Source organism: Cryptosporidium ubiquitum (genome assembly GCF_001865345.1).
Source record: "Cryptosporidium ubiquitum isolate 39726 chromosome Unknown contig_16, whole genome shotgun sequence".
Taxonomy (NCBI): domain Eukaryota; phylum Apicomplexa; class Conoidasida; order Eucoccidiorida; family Cryptosporidiidae; genus Cryptosporidium; species Cryptosporidium ubiquitum.
This window is the reverse complement of record NW_021639815.1, coordinates 309592-332607: the sequence shown is the minus strand read 5'-3', so window position 1 is coordinate 332607 and position 23016 is coordinate 309592. Positions and strand designations below refer to the sequence as shown.

The 23016-nt window shown below is 26.5% G+C and overlaps 10 protein-coding genes across 10 annotated transcripts; 5 read left to right on the top strand and 5 right to left on the bottom strand.

Annotated features, from left to right (window-relative positions):
- Nucleotides 1–105: 105 nt before the first annotated feature.
- cubi_01176 (U5 SNRNP 100 kd protein) lies at nt 106–1740 on the top strand (the record flags this gene model as incomplete). The annotated part of the gene is made up of 1 exon (XM_029018188.1): nt 106–1740. The coding sequence occupies one exon, from the start codon at nt 106–108 to the stop codon at nt 1738–1740; it is 1635 nt and encodes a 544-aa protein (XP_028875525.1).
- Nucleotides 1741–1763: 23 nt separating this feature from the next.
- cubi_01175 (UIM domain- and EF hand domain-containing protein) lies at nt 1764–3722 on the bottom strand (the record flags this gene model as incomplete). The annotated part of the gene is made up of 1 exon (XM_029018187.1): nt 1764–3722. The coding sequence occupies one exon, from the start codon at nt 3720–3722 to the stop codon at nt 1764–1766; it is 1959 nt and encodes a 652-aa protein (XP_028875524.1).
- A 532-nt stretch (nt 3723–4254) lies between these two features.
- Nucleotides 4255–5007, bottom strand: cubi_01174 (protein kinase CK2 regulatory subunit CK2B1; the record flags this gene model as incomplete). The annotated part of the gene is made up of 1 exon (XM_029018186.1): nt 4255–5007. One exon carries the CDS (start codon nt 5005–5007, stop codon nt 4255–4257), a length of 753 nt encoding a protein of 250 aa, XP_028875523.1.
- A 428-nt stretch (nt 5008–5435) lies between these two features.
- On the top strand, nt 5436–5696 carry cubi_01173 (uncharacterized protein; the record flags this gene model as incomplete). Its single annotated transcript, XM_029018185.1, has 1 exon — nt 5436–5696. The coding sequence occupies one exon, from the start codon at nt 5436–5438 to the stop codon at nt 5694–5696; it is 261 nt and encodes an 86-aa protein (XP_028875522.1).
- A 940-nt stretch (nt 5697–6636) lies between these two features.
- cubi_01172 (centrin like EF hand domain-containing protein) lies at nt 6637–8064 on the top strand (the record flags this gene model as incomplete). The annotated part of the gene is made up of 1 exon (XM_029018184.1): nt 6637–8064. One exon carries the CDS (start codon nt 6637–6639, stop codon nt 8062–8064), a length of 1428 nt encoding a protein of 475 aa, XP_028875521.1.
- Nucleotides 8065–8376: 312 nt separating this feature from the next.
- On the top strand, nt 8377–10614 carry cubi_01171 (uncharacterized protein; the record flags this gene model as incomplete). Its single annotated transcript, XM_029018183.1, has 1 exon — nt 8377–10614. One exon carries the CDS (start codon nt 8377–8379, stop codon nt 10612–10614), a length of 2238 nt encoding a protein of 745 aa, XP_028875520.1.
- A 106-nt stretch (nt 10615–10720) lies between these two features.
- On the bottom strand, nt 10721–12229 carry cubi_01170 (uncharacterized protein; the record flags this gene model as incomplete). The annotated part of the gene is made up of 1 exon (XM_029018182.1): nt 10721–12229. One exon carries the CDS (start codon nt 12227–12229, stop codon nt 10721–10723), a length of 1509 nt encoding a protein of 502 aa, XP_028875519.1.
- A 518-nt stretch (nt 12230–12747) lies between these two features.
- cubi_01169 (uncharacterized protein) lies at nt 12748–17628 on the bottom strand (the record flags this gene model as incomplete). The annotated part of the gene is made up of 1 exon (XM_029018181.1): nt 12748–17628. One exon carries the CDS (start codon nt 17626–17628, stop codon nt 12748–12750), a length of 4881 nt encoding a protein of 1626 aa, XP_028875518.1.
- Nucleotides 17629–18300: 672 nt separating this feature from the next.
- Nucleotides 18301–19695, bottom strand: cubi_01168 (uncharacterized protein; the record flags this gene model as incomplete). Its single annotated transcript, XM_029018180.1, has 1 exon — nt 18301–19695. The coding sequence occupies one exon, from the start codon at nt 19693–19695 to the stop codon at nt 18301–18303; it is 1395 nt and encodes a 464-aa protein (XP_028875517.1).
- An 826-nt stretch (nt 19696–20521) lies between these two features.
- On the top strand, nt 20522–22102 carry cubi_01167 (uncharacterized protein; the record flags this gene model as incomplete). The annotated part of the gene is made up of 1 exon (XM_029018179.1): nt 20522–22102. The coding sequence occupies one exon, from the start codon at nt 20522–20524 to the stop codon at nt 22100–22102; it is 1581 nt and encodes a 526-aa protein (XP_028875516.1).
- Nucleotides 22103–23016: the final 914 nt, after the last annotated feature.

The window sequence follows — 23016 nt, the reverse complement described above, 5'->3', positions numbered from 1 at the left end:
GTAAATGGTACCACAATAATATTGCATGTTTTTGGCGCTGGCGGGTTCAGTGAATGGAATGTAATAAGAAATTATTTAATTTTAATCACAAGGAATGTAAATATAATGCTGAAGATTCCTGGACTAGAGAGGCTGGACAGGTATGAAAGTGACCACTCGGTAGTGGGTAAAAAAATTTGTTCGGATGAAGATGGGAATGGTAGTAGGAGGAACGTGGAAAAAGAAAGTCGTAATGGCTTTGGTGGGAATATAGAGGAAGAAAAAAGCAGAAAAAGACAGAGAGGTGTACTACAGTTTGAATGGAGTAACAGTGAAGATACATTTTTATTAGGTTCAAATGACTTGTATATGAATAGATTGAATTTGGAGAAAATGTTTAATGAAAGAAACATGAAAAAAATATCGAGAAAAGAAGTCGACAATGAGAAGAATAATAAACATGAATTAGGAGACGATGAATTTTTGAATGAAAAGCCGAGTTTAGGTTACTTTGAAATGGCTGAGAGAGATTGGAAGATATTTAGAGAAGATTACTCAATTAATGTACGTGGCAAGGATGTTCCAAATCCAATACGTAATTGGGAAGATTGCTATGCTTTACAAATACACAAAGAATTAATTAGAAATATTGGGTATGAAAAACCGACTCCAATTCAAATGCAGTGTATTCCTATTGGACTAAAACTTAGGGATATGATAGGAATTGCAGAAACTGGGAGTGGTAAGACCATTGCATTTCTAATTCCATTAATTTGTAATGTAGGTAATAAGCCTGCTCTTGATTATAAAACGAGCCAGGAAGGACCTTATGGACTTATTCTTGCTCCAGCTCGAGAGCTAGCATTGCAAATTGATGATGAAGCTCAAAAATTACTATCTAAGGCTAATGAATTAAAAAGAATACGTACTTTAGCTATTGTTGGAGGAAGGAATATTGATCAACAGGCATTTTTACTCAGAAAAGGAGTGGAGATTATTGTTGCTACTCCGGGTAGGATGCAAGATTGCCTCGAAAAAGCATTGACAGTATTGGTACAATGCTCATATGTTATATTAGATGAAGCTGATAGAATGATTGATTTGGGATTTCAAGATTCTCTTAACTTTATTCTGGACCAAATACCCACAGAAATTCAAAGGACCACACACATGTTTAGTGCTACTATGCAAAAAGAACTTGAAAACATCGCAAAACGGTACCTTAATTCACCAATTAATGTTACTATTGGAGATATCGGTACAGGAAAAAAGTCAATTCAACAAATACTCAACTTTATTAGTGAAAATAAAAAGAAATCTACGTTAATTAATACTTTAAATAATAAGGAATTGGCAGTACCACCAATTATGGTTTTTCTTAACCAAAAAAAGATGGTTGATATAGTATGTAGAGAAATTGTATCTCATGGGTTTAAGGCAACTTCTTTACATGGTGGAAAAATGCAGGAAGTTAGAGAAAATAGTCTCAATTTATTTAAAAATGGAGTATTTGATATTCTGGTATCTACTGATGTTGCTGGGCGTGGAATTGATATTAATAATATTAATCTTGTCATTAATTACGATTTTCCAAAATCCATTGATACTTATACTCATCGTATTGGAAGAACCGGGAGAGCAGGCAAAAATGGCGTTGCTATTTCTTTCATTACACCCGAAGATTCAGGATTATTTCCTGAACTCAAAAAAATCCTTTTATCTTCAAATAATCCGATTCCAAACGAGCTTAAAAATTATTAATTCGTAATATATAAATCTTTAACTTATAGACTCAATATTTGTGTTTCTATTATAGTCTCTCCTCCCCATCTTGTTTGCAAAATTGATATTAAATCTAATTCTTCAATAGATTTTCTTTTATTAATATCATTTTGATTAAATCCAATTATCTCTTCTTTATGACTAGAAAACTCATGATAAAGATCTTTAACTCTCGAATAGTTTTCTAGTGGAAATATTGCGGAAATGATTAATTTCTTCCCAGCTTGTTTTTGGGCATCAAATATATAAACTGAAGTCCATAATTTGTATTGACTAAATGAAGAATCCTCTCCAATTTTGTTTCCACTAAGCCTATTGTCTACCTCATTTTCAATTCCCACAAAACTTAATATACTCTTCTTTAAATCATTCCACAAAATAATCCCATTTTCACTTAATTTTTGAACTTCAAAGATATAGTCTCCCAAATTAATTTCATTTAGAAACTTTTCCAATTGACTATCAAATATAAATCCAGAATTCTCAGTATCAAACTTTTCAAAAGCCTTTTGTATAACCTGAGTAAATTCTTGAGAAACTGTTAATATGCACTCAGTAAAGTTAAAGCTGAAGGAACACTTATAGTGATTTTTATTCACAATAATCCAAATAGGGTATAAAGGATATTTGTAATTTAATCCAACTTTACAATACTGTAGCGCCTCATGTTCTGTTAAGTAACCCAATAATGATTTCTTATTGATGCCTTTTAAAGATAATGATCCAGCATTTTCTCCTCCATTATCATTCAGAATTTTTATACCATCAAAAACATTAGATACTGCACTTCCTGTAATAAAGAGATTTACAAGTTCTTGGCTACAATGGCCAAACATTCCAACCAAAGGTGTCATAAAGTCATCCATATCCGACCGGATCTTATCTGTAGTTCTTGAACCAACAACAGATAGTAATATAGAAAATAATGAACCTTTATTAGAGAATATTCGGGATTTCAAACGTTTAAAATAGAATTGATAAACATCCATTATATTGTCATATTCAACATAATAATACAAATTTTTGTCTTGAGTAACTAATAAGTTCCTTGTAAAATTTGGATCTTTATTCTGTTGAAGCAATTCAACTCCTTCAATTTGTCTATATTGAATAATACGATACTTACTTTCAGGGCAAGATTGGAAAATAATTATACAAATTGATTGAATTAAAGCTTGCCAACAATTCTCCTCTGATACTGAATTTAAATACTCAACCAAGTTCTCAACTTGATTTTCCTTGATCTCTTCAAGTCTTAAAGGATTAAATATTAGTTGACTCACTATAAACCCATTTAAAGAAGCTAAAATACCACAAGGACCACCACCTTGTTGAATTAGACAGTAATTCATACTGGTAAAGTCCTCTTTAAAAGTAAAAATCGATTTCTTCCCTTCTAAAAAATTAGATTTATCATGATTTTCATTTTTTTTCTCATCTTTTATTTTTGGACCTGAATCAAATATAAACTCAATTGTATGATTTATCCATCTTTTAATGTCTTCATCCTGAGCCAATATATTTCCTTTGGTCCCAAAAATAACATCAACTAAATCATTAATTTTCTCTATTGGTAAAGGTTTTAATTCTGTATCTCTTAAACAATCATAAATCTCGTTATAATTTACATATGAACTGTTATCTATACCAGCTTTCTCTCCTGTTAGTATCTGAATTAGAGAATCGACGTCGTTTTTTTTCTTACTATTATTAAAACTCAATATATTGACCAATTCATTCTGTACAGATTTTGAATAGCTTATTAAGTCATTAAAAGTCACAGATTTATTAATATATTCAAGATCGTCATATTTTCTCTGTTTTTTATTTTCCTCTGGTGTATTAATAACAACTCTTGAATTATTGTTGAAATTGTTATATTCACGAAGAGATTCTGCTAATGCACGTTGAAGATCTAAATCATCTTCATCCCGTCCATTTGATATACCAAAAGAACTCATTCCGGTAATTATTAACTGAAATAATACAATAAATTCTTAAAAATAAAGTCTTAGATTCTGTAAAATGTCTGAAATTAAAATATAATAGGGCTTAAATCAATATTTTCCCAGTTTAAAACTTTATTTGGATGAATTTAGTTGAATTTCGTTTGCCGTTTAATATTCAATCTTAATATAAATGATTTGAATTATTAGAGTTAATATTATTGTATTTTTAAAAATGGGATCTATTTAAAAATATCTTCAAACAATCACTAAATAACCATCTTGTACATTAAATTGATTCTTAAAAAGGTTTTTCTTGAGTAATTTGTAATGTTATTTCTCTCTATAATAATTATTTGAGGGTAAAAACAGAAATCGCAAAAAAAACCTCATGTTAAATACCATCCCGCTTTTTTAATTGAAGAATTATTATTTATATCTTAAAATAATATAATTTTCTTGATATAACTTGAATAACCTGAATATATAGATTAATGTAAAATATGGCTGAAATTTAGCCAGATAGATGTTTAATTATCTTTGTGAATTATCTTGAGTTTTTCTTGTGTACCAATGGCCTAGATTCACCATTAAAATCCTTTTTAAACTCATTAGCTTCTGTTTCTATTTCAGCTTCTGCTTCTTCTGCAAGCATGTCTCTTTTATTTCTATATACAGCAAAACCATATATTCTGGGGACATAGTATTGAGGAGACTTATTCTTTGAGTTGACTAATCCATATTGTAACGCAAATAGTGGAGCAAAACTTGTCCCGAAAAATGCACCATCTATTGAGGATAGTCTTGTTGATTTTGGGTTGTATACTTCATTACATGTGGCACAGTAAACTTTACAACTATTAACATTGGGTAAATCGCTAAGACCAATAGGTAATAATGGAAAATTATTGCATGAAACATTTGGACAAAGACCATATTTTTGTGTCTGATATTTTTCAAATAAGAGATGCATTCCTTTAGATGTTAATATATATCTTGCGTGTATTAATCCGTAAAGTAATTGAGCTGAAGATTCAATTGCTCCGATTTCATCTTCACTAAAGTCATCATCAATACGATCTAGAATCATATCAAGTGCGTCATCATAGTATATTACATGTTCATTTAAACCAGTCAAGTTAAAATCGTCCATAATATATTCATCATCTACCTCAATAAAAAATTCACTTCTTTTTAGTGAACAAAACCATTCTATCCAACTGACTTCTTCTTCATAATCTAGCTCATTACCAGAAAATGAATACTCCATACTATCTCCAGGTTCTGAAGTGTTATCCATTTTTCCAGGTGTATGTGTTTTGTTTAAAAATAAGTTTCTTTTCACGGATGTGTTTTCTTTCTAGAGATTTTCACTGAAATTAATATAATATCGATATTTGTATATATTATTTATGTACAAATATGTCAATATATTAGTAAATTTATAAATTTTGTTCCATTACGTTTTTCTTAAAATTGTTTATTTTTATATATTAAAAATTATTTTTTGTTTTAAACTTTTAATTCAGGCGCATGATTTGTCTTGACAAATATTTATTACAAGAAATTCTCTAAATAATAATAAAAAAAAAAAATTCATTTTACTGAAAGAAAAATTCCATTTTTTATTAATTTGAAGCTTAAAGACTTGGTTTAATTTCATTCAAGACTTCCTCCTCAGTTTTAAACATTCATTTTTCCTTATAATAGAATTATTTCACATTGGCGATGAACGTCCAAGAAACCATATATGAAAGAATTTTCAAATCTTTGAATCCTACACTTCTTGAAGTTGTAGATGTTAGTAATTGCAACTGTGGATACATGTTTAATATTATTATTGTTTCGGACTGTTTTTCTGGTAAACGAATCTTGGAAAGGCAGAGATTAGTCAACGAAGCTATAGGCGAAATTTATAATGAAATTCATTCAGTTACTATGAAGTGCTATACTTGTGAAGAGTACTCTAAATCTCAGAACTCAACCTGAAATTCATATCTCTCAAATTTCTTTTTTTATTCTTATTTAATTTAATCAAGCTCTTATTCTTTTTGATCAAATATTAAATATTGATATTTGGAATCTCCATACCACATATATTTGTTTAATTTAAAAATTTATTTATTTAGATATTCTAGAAAGTTGTCTATTTAAATTAACAATATTTATTTTTTTATTTACATAAATTGATTTGTCTGCATTTCCAAACTCCATACCGGCATTTATGCAATTACGTGTTCCTTTTTAAATGAATTCAATGTGGACAACATAATTTTCCAAGTACATGTTTGCATGCACTTTGACAAAAAAAACCATATTAATAATAAATTGAGTAACAGGAAATTGTGTATCAAGAAGAGAAAGAATGAGTAATAATGATATTAGTTAATATTTTGTGGATGAGTTTTATTATCAGAATATTGTCGTTTAGTTTGAGTCATTATCGAGCATAGTTAGAAATTAGATATGAATAAAACAAATATATTCATATTTATAAATATAAAATGATTAAAATAATAAAGAATATAAAAGTTGAAGAGTATTCTTAATCTTGGTATTATAGCAGGTTGATAATTTAAAATAAATAAAAGAAATCATAATTAATTGTGGAATAGAGGAAATTTTAATTAAATAATGAAAAGAAATGGGATTTAAATACATGCGTAAAATTCTTATTTATAATAAAAATTTCCAACATTTATATGGCGCAATAATAATTGACATTACTTTCAATAAATAATTCCATTTCTTTTCTTTTTTTTACTCGATAAATTAATTAAATAAGAAGGTGATTAAGAATACAAATATAAAGGGTTTTAGTAACACATAAATTGGAAAACAAACTTTTAATTATTCAGAAAATAATTAGAAAGAAATTAACAGTGAGGGGAGGGAACAAAATTTGGAGAAAAAAACCTATTAAAGCCAAATGGAAATCCAATTTTCTTACTTGAATGATTTTTTACTTGGGAAGAAGCTGATTCCCGGAAATTGGGGTATTGTTTTAAAAGGTATAGAAAAGGATTTAGATAATTTGGTGAAGGATAATATTGATAACAATGATCAATTAGCAGAAGAAGTAAGAGTTTATTTAAACAATAGTAAAAATGATGATAAGAATTACAAGTTTCTGATTAAGCTTATAGAATTTTTGATTTCCTCCAAAGAGGGTGAGATGAAGACATTTTTTGGTAATTATAAATCTACATTAATTAATGAATTATTGAGTATAAAAAAACGATATCAAGATAAAAATTTACATTTACCCGAAGCAATAAAAGAAGCTAATTATATGTTAAAGTTCGGATTAAACCATTTAGAAAAGGAACAAAGAGAAATAGTTTCAAAAATAAAAAATACAAAAAAGAAAATACTGGAATTAAATGCTACAAAAGATGGGAATATAGAATTATTTAATAGTAAATTATCAAGTTTTGGATTTGAAAATATTAATGAATATAGAGTTGGATTTGATACCGGTTATTTTCCAAGGGACAAAATTACAGATGGAATACGAAATTATTATGATTTGAAGCTTAAAAAATTCTCAAATGAACTATTTGAAGAAATTAATAAATTATTAGAAAATAATGATTTATTTAATTTATATTTGGAGTTAATTAAAGAAGCAAATACTAATTTAGTTGGTAATGATAAGTATATTTTAGAACATATTATAGATTTCCCAACTTTAAATATGTTGAATGGAAATCAAGAAAAAAATGATGAAAAGATTGATTTCACTGATAGGGGAAAAGAAAATGAATATTCTATAGAAATAATAGATAATTCAGATATTAATTTAGTAGATGATGAAAATTATAAAGATTTTGAAATTGTTCAAGAAGAAGAACCACCAATTCAAATTCAAATATTTGAGAATCGCCAGCTCTTCGGAAAATTACTAATGGAACTTTATGAAATTGAATCATTCCTTAAGAGGTATTTAATTGAAAATTTTGGTACTGAATGGAAGATCAAACTAAAAGTAAATTTGGAGGCAAACATTGATATAAAAAATAAAACAATAATAGACTATTACAATTTGGTGAGTAAAATAATAGGAAAATTAACCGAATCTGAAAACTATGAAATAATTACATTTAGAAGGAATAAATATGTTGTTATTGAGAAAAAAATTGAAATAATTTTTGCAGTCTTTAACAATATAATAAATCAACAAAATTTGATCGAGAATATGGAAGGTAAGATCAAACAATATTATCAGGATCTGAGTGAATCTCAACAAAAGTATACACAATCTACACAAAAACTGAGGGAAAACATAATTTTCCTACAAGAGGAGTTAAAGAATATTTTAAATAAAGAATATATAATTAAGGGAGTAAACAAATAAGTTGATCTGAGTTTTGGCGCCATCTGGTTTATATTCTTATTTTCAAGATAAAAACAAAACAGGTTCTAGCGTTCATTCAAATTGGTTTACAGAACTTTAATCCATATTTATATTACTTATTCATACAAAATTATTTCTGAGGAAAAAGTTTAGAGAGACTATACAAACACAATACAATATTTCGTAACAAGAAGGGATTATTTTGTTTATTTTAAAAAAAGTAATTAATTAAATACATAAAACGCACTTATAATTGACAAAAGAGGACGAATAAGTTAAACATATTGAAGTTTATTGTAGCTAATATATAGTATGAATGGTGTGAACATCTATTTAAAAAATTTGGTATTATTAGTATTTTCATTTTTATACATATTTATTCATGAATCTCAAGTGGCCGCTATTCATTCTGGAAACCATCTTTTAAATGAGCTTAATGATATTTATTCACCATGTGATTTAAAAAACTCTCCTTTTACGGATTGTGTATCACTAAATCCAAGAAAGATTGGTAGGAAGCGTGGAAAAGAAATAAGAATTCATTCTTCGTTATTGTATATGGCAAATTACAAAATGGAAAAAGTAATATTAAAAAAACCCGTAAAATTTCATGCATTGAAAATTTCTCAATCTTTAGATGAATACGAAAATAATTATGAATATCATCAAAATGAAATTGAAGCTGATATTATTGAAGATAAATTAATGGGATCAGAAGATATTAATGATGACGAAGGGAAAATTATGCAATATTTGTATGAAAAAGCCAAATTTTCAGGTATGCCAAAATTGATTGATTCTAATTGGGAAAATACTGGATGGATAGTTATGGGATATTATGAAGGAATATCTTTACAAGAATTCTATCAGACAGTATATAAAGATATAGACGATATTAAGGTACAAAATGATCATCAATTTCAAGATAGGATGATATTAAAGAAAGGAATAATATATAAGGAGTTACATGAATATATTAAAAACAAATTAAATACTAAAGAAGTGCATATGCAAAGTGAAAAAGGAGAAGAAATTTCTTATGAAAAAAAAAAACCAACTGATACTTTGGATTATTTAGAGTTAAACGGTGATTATAAAAGAAATAGCTGGTTTTTTAATTTATTAATATCTCAATATAATGCAATATCTCAAGTATATTTAGAGTTATTAAATAAAGGAGTAATACATTGCAACCCAAGTCCCTCATCAATAATGATTAAAAAGGGTAAACTAGGAATACATCCAAGTGAAATTATTTTTGTGGATTATTCTCAATCAATTAAATGGAATATTGAAACATCACAAATATTTTATTCAGATGTTAAACAATCATGTATACCAGATTTGAAGCCAATATTAGCATTTTTACTTGCAGATTTTGGAGTATATATTCCTATGTCATCAATTGATATCACATTCTTTGGTGAAATTTCATTAGCACCTATTAATATTATTTCTAAAATGGATGATTCAACAGTATCTGGCCAATGTGTTGATTATAACAATTTAATAAAAGAATATTATAACTCAAATTTTAATTGCAAAGATTTGCTGGCAGATTATACATTAAAACATTATCATTCAATCAATTGTGATACACCTTTACCATTTAATCCAGCATTACCATATCATTTTAAATTATTCCACTTTTGTCAGAAAACATGTCAAGTATGTAATAAAGAGTGTGAAGGATTGATATCATTAATGAATACTGAATTATATGAGGAATCATTCAAAGATGGAAAAAATAATATATTAAAAGATTCATTTGTGGAAAGATTATTTAGGGCATGTAAACCAAATACTGATTTATTATCTATTGAAAAACTTTCTAACTATTGGCTTAATAATGATTATTGGGGAAAAATGAATTTAATTGATGGTTCATTAAATAATGATGATTTGGGAGCTGATAAAATTGATAATTCAGTTTTGGGTTGTAAATGGTGTATTGTACATCAGAATATATTAAAGAGCATATTAATATATTATGAATTACCTCAAATCATATTATATCCAAATATTGATTTATTTATAGGTAATATTAATATATTAATTGATTCACATCAGTTAATACAGAATAACTTTAGGAATTATTTGATAAATATGAATATTGATATATTTCATGATATTTTATCTGGTAATATATCAGAAAAAGAATATTTGGGACAAAAGAAAAGTTTTATAGCTAGATTTAAAGACATTCAGTTCAGAAAGACAGTAAATTCATATCTATTAATTGGGGGAGATATTGGAAAAATTCGAATGAATAATGTGAATCCAAATCCAAATTTTGGTTTTCCTGAATTATCACTAAGGGTTGAATTTCGAGAAAATATTCCATCAGGATTGTTATATTATAAGATTTTAGAAAAAGATTATTTACTTATTAATATAAAGATTATTAAGCAAGCTTTTGTAAGATATATGTACAAGGGATTCAGTTCAAGGTATAGACAAAGAATACTTGAGATGTTAAACACTTATTCATTAAGGTTATTACCAAATTCATTGAGAATATTTCCTATTTTTGAGACAAATTTACAGTGATATTAAATTCAAATTAATAAAAATCTACTTTATATTCTAATAATAATAGTAATCATCATCATTATTACTATTATTTCAGATACTTTATTTATAACATAAATCATTTTTACTTAATGGTATTTAATATTTGTTTGAGTTCAATTAAGAGGTTTTCTTGTGAATTAATGATATTACACAATTTTCCAAAGGTTTCTGGTATATCTCCAAGATTACTATTTGAAAATTGGTTTAAATTATGGCTTTGATTTTGAATTTGACTTTGGCTTTGACTATAATTCTGGTTTTGATTTTGGCTATGAATATTATTAATATTACTTAGTCTGGAGAATTTTGATGTGGATAACTTTGAGGTAAGAGGTATCTTATTAGAATTATAGTTATGGTTATGAAGAAATTGGTTATTTCTACTTTGGAGACGATTGTTATTGTTATTGTTATTATAATTGTTTTTACCACTTTTTGGAACTTGTTTTAGACATGGAAGTTGTTTTTGTAATTTCAGAAAGTTTACAATCCAAAGCAGAATAATTGAAGATAATTGGGAATTGATTAATACAGAAGATGATATATTTTCTGATGAATGGCTAATGTTCAAATTATGATAAATATCCTTAAAGAAATCAGAATTATTATTATTATTGTTATTTTGAATAAATTGATCTTTAATAATGTGAATATTGGACCTATTTATTATATTACCACTATTGCTATAAAATGTTAATTCAGCTTTGGAGTTTTTATTCATAATAATAGAAATTTGCTTTCGTATATTCGGATCCAAATTTCTTATCTTTAAAATTCTTAACAATACATTTTCTATAATATTTTGATCAATAATAGAATATTTAGGATCTTCTATTTTTTCTGGCCAAAGATAATATTCAAAGATTCCATCTGACTCACTTAATAACTCAGCATTAGAAAGATTGTATCCAGAAAGTTTTGCTATTAGCTTCCAAATTGCCTCATTTCTAAAAAATTCTTGAATATATATTGGTATATTTTCATGATTATTAATTTCAATACCTTCATTACTAGAAAAATCTGTGTCTGGTTCAAGATCTAAATCCAGATCATGTTCAAGATCAAAATTGTGATTTTGTTTGTGGCTATAATTAGAAGATAAGGAAGGATCTAAATCATATATTGAATTTAAATGATTTGTTGTGATAGAACTAAAGTTGAGTCCCTGTTTTACGTTTGAGATCAAGTAAAGTAATATCTTGATTAAGAAACATAAGTTAAAATCATAGTAATTGACTTTTTCCATTGAATTTTTGTTTGAATAAATATTCCAAAGTTGAAGAAATTTCATTCTTAATTGTGAAATGTTATTATTTAAATTATTAACTTTACCTATACCATATTGTTTATTATTATTATTATTATTATTATTGTTATTATTATTATTATTACTACTGCTATCATTATTTTCACTCTCAATGTTTATATATTTTGTCTTATCTCTATTAATATTCATTTTAATAAAATGATCACTAATTAGTTTACTGCAAGAATTTAAGTTCCTCATTTTAACTAAATCAGAGATTTCCAAGTATGAAAATAAATTCATAATAATTTTGGTATTATTTAAAATAAAATGTTTTTTAACCATTTTTATACATTTAATTTTATTATCTTGTATACTCCTTTTTTTCTTATAGTATTTGTTTTGGCCAATTTAATAGTTTATATTACTATTTGAGCTACCCTTTCAAATACTGAATATTGGCTTTATTTTCAAGAAAAAAGTATTTTTTTTTAATTAATTACAACATTTCTTTCCCAACTTCTATACTATTTTATTTCAAGATATTTTTTAATACATCCAAATTGTTAATTACAAAAACTACACACACAAATAATTATACTTGTATTAATAAGAACTATTTTCAATTTATAAATAACTTAATATAAAAACTAAACTAGAAAAAAAAAAGACGGACATTTTCTACAATCCACTAATTACTACTAATTTTTATTCACAAAAAAAAAACTCTAAATTATATAAAACTTACAATATATATAAATATCCAAAGAAAAAAAGGGTCCCTATTTTATCCTTAGTTATATTTTTAGCCATTTACGTGTGCATGCAATTAATTATGTGTGTATGTATATATGTGTGTAACATTAACTACTTATCACTGTATAAATATTCAGTAAATCAGCAAAAGAAAAACATGCTATCTGTAACTTCACTACTTTATCTCTTGTAACCAAATCTTTACAATCTATATCCACATTCATACTCAAGAAATATTCTGCTGGTATTGTGCAATTCATTATATATATTGGATCATCCTTTAACTTTAATATTTTATTCCCGCTTGGGCGCGAAAATTTGGACTCTTTTGATATAACTTTGCCGCCTATATTATTATTATTATCATTATTATTTGACACAGTATTATTACAAAATGATATAAAATTATAATTATTAAAAATATGACTTAATTTGTTTTCAAATTCTTTTGATATTTGAAAACTAGCTTTTTGGTTTTTCTTATTAATTTCTGCAGGTTGGATTAGTGAATTCAGTGTAAAACTGTCGTTTTCTGATGAAAATAGTAAATTTTCTAGTATTATGATATATTCTTTAATTTGATTCTTAAAATCCATATTATTATATTCACTAGTAATATTATTAAAGTTTTTATCTTGACCTTTTTTTATAACTTTATTCACGTTTAAATCAGGAGGAGAAGAAGTTTGAGATGATGTTTGGGAACTTTTAATAATATTAAGTTTTATTAAGTTATTAATTACATTTGTGATATTTTGATTTTTGTTATTATAATAGACAAGAATCCATGGAAATACTGTAGATTGAATAGATTCAATGGAAATTAAATTTGTAGGAATTGACATTAAGTAGTTACCATTCATATTTTCTTTTCTATTAAGTTTATTCTCTTGCCTATATAAAATTGAGTTATGGCTAGATATTATTAATTTCTTCTGAGTATGGTTATAATGTAAATAAAAGAACGGCCATAATTCATTAGTGCTATTATTAATAGAATTTGTTGATTTTAATATTGTACTTAATTCTAAATGTATTCTACATAATACATTTATATTCATATTTTTAATATTTTTAATATTATGTAATTTTTGTTGTTCCATCTCTAATGTTGATATATTCGAAATAAAATTTCTCCAGTTAATATTAATATTACCATCATCCTTAGTGTTAAAGATAAAATTCCAAAAGATGATTTGTTCCATTATACTTGAAGAATATGTCAAGAATTTCAATTGTTTTTCTTGGATAGCCCCATCCAAAATCAAAAGTAAGTTTTCATTAAATATATCCATCAGATCCCATCTTCCATTTCTTTTATTTATATATACCAAATTCAATGTTGCTGATATTAGCAAATTTACTATATTAAAAATATTAACTAATATTCCATTAAAGTTGTAGTGGTTAATTACAAATGTATCTAAAAATAATGACAAACCCATTTGCATTATCCCTACAATAAATAATATCCAAATTGATCTTCTATATTTATCAGTACTCTCGATATTCAAATCTTCCATTATTTGAATATAATCATACATTAATTGAGTGTAAATATGCTCCATAATGTCTTCCTCCACTTCTTCTTCCACCAATTCTTTTTCATCTTCTACTACTACTAATAGTTCTTCTTCTTCTTGTTTATCCCTTTTTTCTTCTTCGTCTTTTTCATATTCATCTTCTTCGTCTTCATCTTCATCTTGCTCTTCCTCGTATTCCAACTTTCTCCTCTCTTTTCTTATTTGATTAATTCTTTGTAAAAGTAAAAAGTAGTCATTTAAAATTGAATTATTGAATTTTTTAATCTTATTGGTAAATACATAAATTAAAGTACCATTAATTAAGTAAAATATAAGAAAATTAATTATTGCATTTACAGTTAATATTGGGAACAATGCATTTTTAATACTATAAACTATTGGAATGATTATATTTGCCAATGAAATTAATATAATGTTAGCTGAAATAACAAAAATTAATATTAAATTTCTTTTCTCCACGATTACTCCTAATTTCTCATAACTCATGATTGTCTCTTTCCAATTCCTTTGACGATTCTTATTTTCCTCTTCCACTTTCATTTTTTCCACTAATCCTGTATTCATCACACCTTTAACCTTAAACCCAAAGAAACTAGATAATATTCTTGCTAAACTGAAATTCTTAAAAACTAACATAAAATCCTCAGTTAGTCCCAAACTGTTATAATATCTTGTACTGGTACTAAAATGACCCCTATTTTCCGAGGAAGTTCTTTCATATTCACTATTAAGATCATTTTCACTTTCATTTTCTTTTTTTTCATGTTCATTCTCCTGTTCATTCTCCTGTTCATTCTGTTCACTCTCCTGCTCATTCTCCTGCTCAGATTCCTGCTTCCCCTGGGTATTCCTTTCATCCTTTTGAACATCTTCTACCTCAATATCATTCTCAATTTCCTCAAACCTGGAATTTGGAATGTCAATCAAGTGATTCCTACTGGAATTCTCTTCTCTTCCATTGAAATCTAAAGATGAAATTAAAGGAGCATGGAATTCTTTTATTTTCATCTCTACATCAGTGACTTTCTCTGTTTGATTTACTTCCAAACTAAATCCATAATCATATTTATTTTCATCAACCATTTCCACAATAAATTCCTTTTTTGGAAACTTGTTCCTAACATCTTTAAATTCCTCATATATAGTTTTATGTATGTTTTCCTCTGATAGTAAATTATTGGAAATATTTCCAAATCTTCTTGTTTCAATACTCTTTAAATTATCTCTTAACTTTTGTATTGATAATTGTTGATCATTTTTATACAATCTAACAACTTTTTTATCCTTATGTTCATCCCTACTCTTCTTTTCTATTTTAAAGAAATCTTCAAAACCACTTTTATTATCATTTTTATTATTATCACTATTATTAACATTACTGTTTTTGAATTCTTGAATGTAATGTTCATACTTATTCCCAGATTCAAGGTCCAAATTCACATCAAAATCTTGATTACTAATTTGATCTAAATCTGTTATTTTGTCTGTCTTACTTTCAAATATTCTTCTTTCCTGTAAAGAGTGGTCATCCTTAATTGAACGGCTTCTTTTGTTGATACTAATCCTACTTTTTGTATAGTCTGAATCCATGTATGTTTCCAAATCCTCTTGATTACTTCTCCCTCTTTCTTTGAATTGATAACTTAAGTTTGACCCCATATTGCCATTATAAACTTCCAATGAACCATTACTATTGTTACTTGAAGAAACTAATTCACTAGAAATTACTATATTTGAACGAGTATTATTACGAGTAACATTATTATTATATTCAAAACTTGCCAAATTATTCATTGTTGATGCTCTTGTGCTCATATCTTCAATTAAGATATTCTCTCCTCTATCATCTATTTGTTGCTTGATTGATCTCATATTTGTAAATAATTCTTCATCTTTTTGATTATGTTCCTTAACATATCTTAATAAACCCATTGGATTGATCATATCAGTGTCACTGTTTAAGTTGAAAACTTTATTAGTATTTAATGCTTTTGTTGGTATTGTAGTTTTAATCTTTCTTTTGGAATTTATCATGATTAGATCTGATTGAAAGGGAACATGATTCAAATGTGAATCCTTATCCAAATCTTCTATCTTATTTTGGTATAAATCGTCTTCATATCTCTTTCCTAACTCTTTTCCTGCATCATTCCAACACTTATTAAAGATATCCGTAAATTCCTCACCCTTAAATATCTGTGAATATCTTTCTTTATTACTTATTTCCTTCAACTTTATTTCATTATTTTCTTGTTTTAATAATGATACTGGAATCAATTTATTCAAGTGATTACTTAAGTTATTCTCTTTTTTAAAGTCTTCTTTTTCTTTTTCTTCTTGGTATACTTTAGGACCATTAACTACAGATGCTAAATTAGTTTCTGGTACTAACTCAGAATTCTTTTTATCCTGGTATAATTCATTTTTTGAATCATATATAGATTCCTGACAATGTTCTGTACCAAATTTAGAGTTTGTTTCAGATACTGACGTAATTCTTTGGTTTAATTCAAAATCTGATCTAGAACTTATACTAGAATTTGACATAGATTCATGTTTTAAGTATTTATCCTTACTAGTAATAGTACCATAATGGGATTTATAATGTTCAAAAGCAGAATCTGATTGGTTATTTGAATTCTTTTGAGATATATTTCCATTATTTGCAGTTTCAGAAGGTGTAGAACTTTTTAATAATCTTTCTTGAAAAATATTATCCTTATTAAATTGATTCTCATCTTTATTAGAATAATGATTATTTAAATAATTTGATAAATTGTTTGAATGAATAGGTAAATGATCAAAGTCAAAATCATTCTTAGATATATTAACTTCTCTTTCACTTATTTGATAATTTTCTGAGTTATTATTTAATATCTTATTATTATTTGGAAAATCATATTTTAAAGAATAATTCATGTTATTAATGAAATCAATATTATCTAAAGATTTATCTTCTTTTAATATTACTTCCTCATCAATCATATTATTCAAACTTTTTATTGGAAGATGAAATTTGGGAATATTTCTCTTCTTTCTTGATTCATAATTTGTTTTAGTTTTTTTAATTTCAGAATAAATACTTGAGTTTGTTTCATGATTATTAATCAAAGGGTCACTATTAACTCTTGATCCAAATATTCCCTTATTTTCCTTTAAATTACTAACTTCGGATATATTTTCCAGAGTACTATGATTTTGATCATTATTATTATTTATACTAAACTCAACTTGATTTTTATAGTTGTAACTGCTTGAAACCTCTCCTTCTGCCAATATTCTAAGTTTTGGATTCACCAAATCCTCATCAAGATTATCATCATTTCTTCTTGAACCTAATTTATTTTTTATACCAGGAGGTGAGTTACAAGTAGCATCAAGTATCAAGTCTATTGGAATATTTTCCAGCTTTAATTCTCTTACCAATTCCATATTTATGTTCATATTTCCGATTAATACTACAGTGAACTGTTAAGAATTAATGCTGAAGGAAAAAGGTAATAAAGAATCTTATTTAACAGCGAAAAGATTCAAATTACTCTCTTTCTTTCTTGTATGAATGCGTTAAATTCTTATATTTCTTTAATATTATATTTCTTGGCAAATATGAATTCATAAAAACTTGTCGAATTAATTGTGAAAATATGACTAATTTTTGCTTATCAATAAAAGTTCATTAATAAATGAATTTATTTTCGAAATTCCCATCAATTAAAACTTGATCAAAAGTTTTATTGAAAAAATAAAATACCACAGTAGTTTTTGTTTTAATTAATATTACAACATTTAATCAAAGTTAACCTGAATCTCAGATTCTTTCTTGAAACAAGTTAATTATTTTCTTCTCTTAAAAGATATTTTTAATTATATTTATTTTTTCATTTATATTAATTACTTTTTAATATTTGTCTTAATTATTACACTGAACACTATTTCAATAAAAGTGGCGGGAATTCCACGTCATCTATATACATGTAATGGTGCAAAGTGCAAAAAGTTTATGTAGTCAAAAAAAAAAAAAAATAGAAAAGAAAAAATAATTTAAAAAAACATTTCTATCAAATAGTATTCTAATCATAAATTAACATATTCGGGATTTGTTTTAATAAAAACCCTTTATTCTAGTAACTTTGATTCAAACTTAATTTTAGACCAAGTAATATAAAAAACCTTAATAAAATTTTGCATATCATAAATATCAGAGTAGTACATAAACTCCCTGCATGAATGCATGGCCAACATGCATGCACCAATATCAGCGGTACGGATTCCTAAATTGGAAGCAACTATTGGTCCTACAGTAGACCCACATGGAGAACTATTTTTTACTAGAAAATCTTGAGTCTTTATATTGAAATTATTTGCAATAGTCTTCAAAAACGTTCTAGTGGTGCAGTCTGTGGTGTAAGCTTGATTAAAGTTTGTTTTGATTACAATACCATTATTTGGCAAAGGTTTATGTTTTGATTGATGTCTTTCAGGGTAATTTGGATGTATTGAATGTGCCATATCAACACTTAGAAAGATCGATCTTTTCATTATATTGCAGAATTCAAAGTCTATATTTTTATTAGCAGTATCTCTATTAGATAAAGACCCATTTAAGTTGGATTTTGACAAACTACCTAGAATCAGCTTTAGACTTTGCTTTAAAAAGTCTGAATGAGCTCCTGTAAATGAGACACTTCCAACTTCTTCATGATCAAATGCAACAGAAACCAATAAATCATTTCTATTAGATTCCGAAGCATCAATCAAAGCTGTAAAGCAGGAAAAGAGGCCTCCAAGATTATCCAGTCTTGGAGAATCAATAAATTCTTCATTAATTCCAACATATCTTGAGTCTACTGAATCCATTAAACAAAGGTCAAATGATGAAACATTCTGAGGTTGTATGTTAATTTCTTTGCATATCTCTTCCAGTAAACTACGTGGAAGAGATAAAAGTTGTTCTCCATATTTGTCATTTGTATCAGTTTTTGATATAATTGGTTGCAAATGTTTTTCCTTATCATAAACAAACGAATTTCTTTCTTCAGATGTGGTTAAATGTATTGCCAAATTTGGAATTGCACATATTGGTTTTTTAATTTTAACTAAATATTCATTACATGCATTATCTACCACCTTCCCCGCTATTCCCAAACCTCTATCAAGCCAAGTATGCCAAAGGCCTCCTCCATATGTAGAAACATTCAATTGAGTATAACCTTCATTACAAGTTATGGAACTTGGTCTGATTCTTAAACAAGGACTGTCAGTATGTGAACCTGTTATAATCACCATACATCTTTCATTTTCTAAATCAAAGTCTTCACCTACTTTGAATGCTAAAACAGTACTATAATTCTGAGTCATATAATATTTACCTCCTTTTGTAATTTCCTCGTTTTCATCCAATTTTTTAAATCCACTTTTTTTAAGTAATTTAATTGTTTCATCTACTGAGTGGTATGGAGAGCCTGTATTATTCAAAAACTCTAAAAATTTATCAGAGAACTCTCTCGTCATACTTATCTATTTTCCTAACTATTTACTTAACTTTCTGAAAACTTATGTGTTTAGTAATTTCTATAACTTTGAGAAGTAATAATTAATTTTTCGATTCAACCTTGTCTTAATCTGTAATTTATCCGCACTCTCATTTTATTTTCAAATATTAATAATTTCCCCACTAATAATTATATATAAAAAAATAAATATATTAATTAATTAATTTAATTATAACTATTTTCCTATTTATTAATTCATTGTACATTTATTCAAACTTGCATTCACTTTATTGGCCATTTATGTTCATATATTAAATTTAATTAATATATATATTCACACTTGAATTATTATTATTATTTAATATATTATTTATATTTTAAATATATTATATTAGATTGCGCTCTGGCGCCAACTCTTCATTTTGCATGTAAAATATTATAATATATTGAAATTATAAAAATAAAAAAATAAAAGAAAAAAATTGTGATAAATAAAAGTAATAAAAGGGAAAATAATTGAGGAATCCTACAAATTCTATAAAAATTCCAGATTTTTGGTTAATAAAAACTTACCCGATTCAAAATTTGAATAAAAAAAAAAGGGAAACTGCTCTATATTAATCATTAAAAACTGATATTAGTAAAAATAGTCGTTTCTGTGAAGAAATTTAATTTATTAGTAATCAGTGATATGTAACTTATTTCGATTTATTCTACAAACTCTTGCGTCAATTATAGTTAAAATAGAATTAAAACATTTTTTTACTTCGAGAAATTTAGTGGTAACTCTTCAGAAAAAAATATTAAGAGAAAAATAAATGAAAAAAAATCAATAGGCAGAAAAAATGTCACTAACTCCCTGGATGACTGGGGAATTTAGGGGTAAGCCCCCACTTCCAAGAGCTGCACATACATGTAATATAATAGAAGATAAATTATTTTTATTTGGTGGTTGGAATGGATTTCAAGCTCTTAATGACTTTTATGTTTTATACACAAGTTCAGAAGTAATGTTTTGGCAAAAACTAATACCTTCTGAAAAAAGGCCAAAACATAGAAATAATCATGCTTCAGCTGTATATGGAAATTCATTGTATATTCATGGAGGACACAATGGTGAATTTTGGCTGAATGATATGTATGAATTTACATTAAAAGAAATAGACGACTCAAATATTGACAATTTGAATGCAATAAGTCATACAGAAGAAATAAATGAAGAACTTTTAGGAACTTGGAAACGTATTAAGAGTACAAACAAACTTAAAAAACCATCTGCTAGAGCATGCCACTCATTAACACGAATTTTTGGAAGGCTATACCTTTTTGGAGGTTTTGATGGGATTCAATGTTTTAATGATTTATGGGTTTATGACATTGCAAAGATGACTTGGAGTGAAGTAGAATTTGACAATTACATTCCAAAATGCAGAAATGGCCATTGTGCCATTTCTTCCACTAAAGGAATAATATTCTTTGGTGGAAATACCGGTAAAGAATATATTGGTGATGTTTCATTATATATCCCAGAAAAAAAGGAATTCCAAACTCCAAAAACTTTTGGAGTCTGCCCTTCAGCGAGAAAAGGTCACAGTTTAGCTTTGTTGGATGATGTCTCTGCTATAATGTTTGGAGGATATGACGGAAAAAATAGGTGTAATGATTTGTTTATTTTGGATATTTCTGAATTACCTTCAACAGTACGTTGGGAGAAGATAATTGAAAAGAATTCTCCAAGTCCCAGACAAAGAAACTCTCTGACAACAATTCCAGGCGGTAAATGTCTTTTATTTGGTGGATACGATGGTAATTGTTGGAAATCTGATACTTATTTATTAGATATTAGGAAGTTTTCCAGTTCAATGCATAGCAAGAATGTTTCATTACCAATGCTTTCAAATTTGGAAAGTCTTGTTGACAATCCAGATTTTAGCGATATTGTCTTTATTCTTGAGAATAAAGAAACTTTGTATGCACACAAATGTATATTAGTTACTCAAAGTCAATACTTTAAATCAATGTTTAAGACTGGAATGGCTGAATCAGATTCAAAAGAAATCCATCTTGAACACATTCCAAAAAAAGAATTTAAAATTATTATTAGATTTCTTTATACATCCTATTTGGATGAAACCGACCTCCAAACCTTGTGTAATGTATTACTTATTGCAGACTCTTATAATTTGACAGCTCTTTCAGATTTATGCATAAAAACAGTTAAACAATTAGTGGAAGTTGGTAATGTTTGTGAAATTCTTATAATTGCTCATCGTTGTAAAATTGACGAACTTTTAAAATTTTGTGTCGATTTTGCATCCTTCCACGTAGATGTACTAATTAATAGCCCAAAATTTGCTCAACTTTCCAATGAATTTCCTAAACTCGCACTTAGTATTTCAAGTTCTGTTATTAGTAAACTTATTTAATATTTTTATTTCTAATATAATTATCGTCTATTTTCTTAAATTGTTCTGATTAATTAATTTGAAAATTTTTGGCCTTTCTCCCCACAACATATCATTTTATTTAGATTTAATTATAAGAAATATTCAAAATGACTGGTATTTCAAAATTAGCCCGCCTAATTTTTAATATTTTATAGTCTAAAAATTTTAATGTCCAATTTTTCAATTGAGAGGCTATTTTCTCTTTGAATTAAATAAATGATATAATTTAACGTATTGTGTGTCAAGTATTCAATTATGATGAAAATTACCAAAAACTAAATGTTCTTTTCTGAGTTAATAAAGGAAAATTAATCATTTATTTTAATAATCATCTTAATTTTTGTTATAGCTTTTAAAATTTTGAATTTATGTAGTATCCATGAAACTTATAATTTAGATGAATATTGTCAATCCTTGGAAGTTTCTCACAGAATTATCGATAAGTTTGGGTATCTTACATGGGAATGGGAATGTGTATCTTTATTAAATGAATGTCATTCACCCACTGATTTTTTTTCTGTTTGCTATATAATTATTAATTTCTAAAAATACAAAAATTTTCATTCTCAATTCTTTCAACAATTCCTTTTACCATAGTTCCTATATTTACGCAAAATCCCACATTGTAGAGAATAGTTTAAGTTTTTAGAATTGCCCAAATTATGGATCAGATAGAAAGTTTCCTAAAATTTTATCAAAATTCTCTCCCATTGATTTATACTCTAATGATAGTATTTGAAATTGACTTCATTAACATAATTATAAACCTATTAACTGTCTTTTTAACTCATGTTTTTTTTTACCTAAACCTCAATTGGTTTAATATCATGGTCTTAAATTATAAGAAAAGAGGTGTATAATAGTATGTTCGTAAGATCAAAAAATTGAGAACT